The sequence below is a fragment of the Mauremys reevesii genome, linkage group 13 (genome assembly GCF_016161935.1).
Source record: "Mauremys reevesii isolate NIE-2019 linkage group 13, ASM1616193v1, whole genome shotgun sequence".
NCBI classification, from domain to species: domain Eukaryota; kingdom Metazoa; phylum Chordata; order Testudines; family Geoemydidae; genus Mauremys; species Mauremys reevesii.
In genome coordinates this window covers 15,704,413-15,707,977 of record NC_052635.1, presented here as the reverse complement: position 1 = coordinate 15,707,977, position 3,565 = coordinate 15,704,413, and the positions used below count along the sequence as shown (strand labels likewise).

The 3,565-nt window shown below is 45.3% G+C and overlaps 1 protein-coding gene across 1 annotated transcript; it reads right to left on the bottom strand.

Moving 5' to 3' along the window:
* Positions 1–254: 254 nt before the first annotated feature.
* Positions 255–1,190, bottom strand: LOC120381212 (olfactory receptor 12D1-like). The gene has a single exon (XM_039499352.1). It carries the CDS (start codon positions 1,188–1,190, stop codon positions 255–257), a length of 936 nt encoding a protein of 311 aa, XP_039355286.1.
* Between the last annotated feature and the right edge of the window lie 2,375 nt (positions 1,191–3,565).

The following is a 3,565-nucleotide window of genomic DNA, read 5'->3' as shown; positions in this document are numbered from 1 at the left end:
TAGCAGACTATAAAGTGGAGTTAACGTTCAGACCTCTTCAGTAATTTTGGGATAAATATATTAGAAGGATGTTGTAATTTTCCCCAAAAGGACACAGGATAGTCACCATTATAATTAAACAAAACCCAAACATCTTACAATAACAAATGACATTTGGGTTCCCACATAACTTTAATTCTGCCCTGCAGTGACATCACTAAGGGGAAATTGTAATAAAAAAGTACTGTTCTTTTTTGTCTTCATTTAATTCATGTTCATTTAGGGAAGAGTTTTCTGTTCAGGAATTTCTTTAGGGCTGTTTTCACCTCCTCATTTCTCAGGGTGTAGATCAGGGGGTTCAGAACTGGGGTGATGATGCTGTACATGAGTGTGGGTATCATGTCTCTTTCAGAGGGGAAACCCGGTGAGGAAATCATGTAGTTGCCGAGGACTGGCATATAGAATAGAGACACCACGGTGAGGTGGGATGCGCAAGTGGAGAAGGCCTTTCTCCTATTTTCCCGTGAGTGGACTTTCAGGAGGAGGAAGGAGATGATGTAGATGTAGGAGAAGAGTGTGAGGACAAATGAACTCAGACCAAGGACACCAGCATCGATGTTGAGCAGGGTCAGGTTGAGGTGAGTGCTGCCGCAGGCCAGGCTCAGCAGGGGCTTGATATCACAGAAGAAGTGGGGGACAAGGCTGGAGCCGCAGAAGTGTAGACGGGAGGTCATGACTGTGGATATAAGGGCGTGCAGGAAGCTGGTGGACCAGGTGGCCGCTGCCAAGAGCAGGCAGGTCTGTGGACTCATGACCAGCCTGTAGCGCAATGGGTTGCAAATGGCAACATAGCGGTCGTAGGCCATGACGGCCAGCAGCACGGCCTCACTGCTGCCCAGGAGGTGGAAAAAGTGGAGCTGGGCCAGGCAGCCGGCAAAGGAGATGGTCTGGTGCTCATACAGGAAACCAGACAGCATCTTGGGCACAGTAACTGTGGAAAAGCAGATGTCCAGGCTGGAGAGGTTGCCGAGGAAGAAGTACATGGGGGTGTGGAGCCGGGGCTCGGCCACTACCGTGGTTATGATGGCCCCGTTACCCAGCAGGCTGGTCACGTAGAGCAGGAGGAAGAGAGGGAAGAGGAAGTGATTCAGCCCTGGGAGATTGGTCAGGCCCAGGAGGACAAACTCACTCACCTCTGTCTGGTTCTTCATTGCTGAGGATGGGAGGGACACATGCCAGCGCAGAAAGAGATGCACAAATCGCTATAATTTGTATTTCAACATGTACCTGCCACCCAAGCTCTCAGAGTGCCTAGTGGTTATTAATTAAACCTTCCCACTCCTGCTACAGGTTAGCATCTCCATTTCATAGTCGGGGAAATGGCAGTAGAGAGGGGCAATGTATCATCTATATATCTGTATCTATAAAATGCTATTTGGTTGTAAATTTAAGCACTCAATAGTAAGGAAATACCAGAACATCTACAGTTCCTCATGCAACTGTCATTCTACCCCTTGTACATCCATCCCATGCAAGGCAAGGCTCTTGGGCAAGAAAACAGTATATGTTAATGTGATTAAATCCCATAGCATAACACATATGAACAAAGGTGCTGAATTAAGGTTGTAAAGTTGGCAAGAGTAGAGTCTGATTTTGAACTTTAAACAATACTCTTGTACATAGGGGGTGTTTTTTGTTTTTGTTTGTTTTGCATAATTCTAGTAGTTGGAACTATAATAAAGATCATCAGTTCTGGCTTACCCCTCAGCTGTGCTGCAAACATTTCTGCCACTCAATCAACAGGCAGGATTATGTTATCTTGTGTCAGAAGAAGGCTCTTAAAGATAAAGCCCCACCAAATCCATGGTCTATGATGGTCAATTTTACAGCCATAGAATTTGAAAATTGGTAAATGACACGTTTTCAGCTGTTTAATCTGAAATTTCAAGGTGGTGTAACTGGGGGGGGGGTCCAAACTCAAAAGGGGATGGGGGGGTCGCAAACCTGTTGTAGGGGGGTCATGAGATTGCCATCCTCGCTCTTGTGCTGCCTTCAGAGCTGGACTGTGAAGGCAGCAACCACAGAGCTTCCTGCAGCCACAGGAGGTTCCTGGAGGTGGAGTCCTGTACCTCCCCTGCCCAGCCAGAGCTAGGAGCCCCACTTGTTGAGGCACTCCCAGCAGCACAGGGAAGATCGGACACAACCCCACAAGTCTCCTCCAGATTCAGGAATGTCTGGGGCTGCTGCCCAGTACCAGAGAGCGTCCTGCAGCAGGGGGAGGCACCTGGAGGTGGTTCTGATCTCTGGCCCCAAAGGCAGCTGTGAAGGAGAAGGACAAGTTCTTCCGCCCCCACACCGCCCACCTGGAGATAGGGGCCCCCTTTACTGGCTTATTTCATAGTTCATAATGCATTTTTCATGTCTTTGAAATTGGTAGGGCCCTACCTATAGAAGAGAGCAGGCGCATAGAGAGATGAGGCCAGGTGGCTGGTCTTAGAGATGGCCAGAGGAAGCCTATCTCATATCTCTTTCCTTATGCCCTTCCATCCCAACAGTGCTTCAGCAGCAATCAGCTATCCCATTACCTCATGTGTTACTGCTTCCAAAAGTCAGTAGTCATAGCCTCTGTGCAGCATCCAACTGAAAATAGAATGAAACAGAGAAAATGAAGCAATTGAGAGAGGAGTGAAAAAAATGAAAAATATGAACTGTAAGAAAGAAAGATAGAAAAAAGGGAAGAAAGAATAATAATTCCAGAGTCTGAGAATGCTCTGATGTGTTGCATCTGTAGATAAAGAAGAGTGCTTTGTTATAAGCTCTTCAATTCCATAACATACCTAAATAGACTGGGTTCCTCTTGAAGCTAAAATATTATAACGAGGTAGGACAAAATCCACTCTATGGGAAACTTAAAAGAGGATCAAACACTGATTGTTCTGGAAACCTTGATGACTGTGAACGGAGATACCTTTTAACACAGCCACAGTCTCCGAAACGCCACATTGTGAGCAGGGAAATTGCCTTCCATCTGACAGTTCATCTGGGATGTAATTCTTGTACCACCTGAGAATTTGAAGTTAGAAAACAAACAAGACCAACGCTTCTTGGAAAGATGGAGGTTGACAATATTGCGAGGACTAGAGGTGTTTAAAAAGCATAAAGAAGAACCACTGATCTATAAATGTTTCCATGAGCAAGTCCACTCCATTTTTATAACCAGTATTTGTGTAGTGAAGTGGTTCTGTGTGAGAGATTGGGATACACCCCACCAATGGATGCCATAATTGAGGTATAAGCATCTGAATAGAACTAAACAATGATCCAGTGCTCAGAGGCTTGAGCATATTTCCAAAGGCATGTAGGCACCTAAGGATGTAGAAACATAATAGGATTTACAAAATCACCTAAGTGAGTTAGGCACCTAACGCCTATTGAGTTCACTTAACTTTGGTACCTGGAAAAATAAAGGAGCAAATAATCAAATCATCAATTTGTAAGCACCTAGAAGAAAATAAGATGATAAGTAACAATCAAAATGACACTGTCAAGAACAAACGGTGTCAACCCAGCCTAATATCCCTCTTAA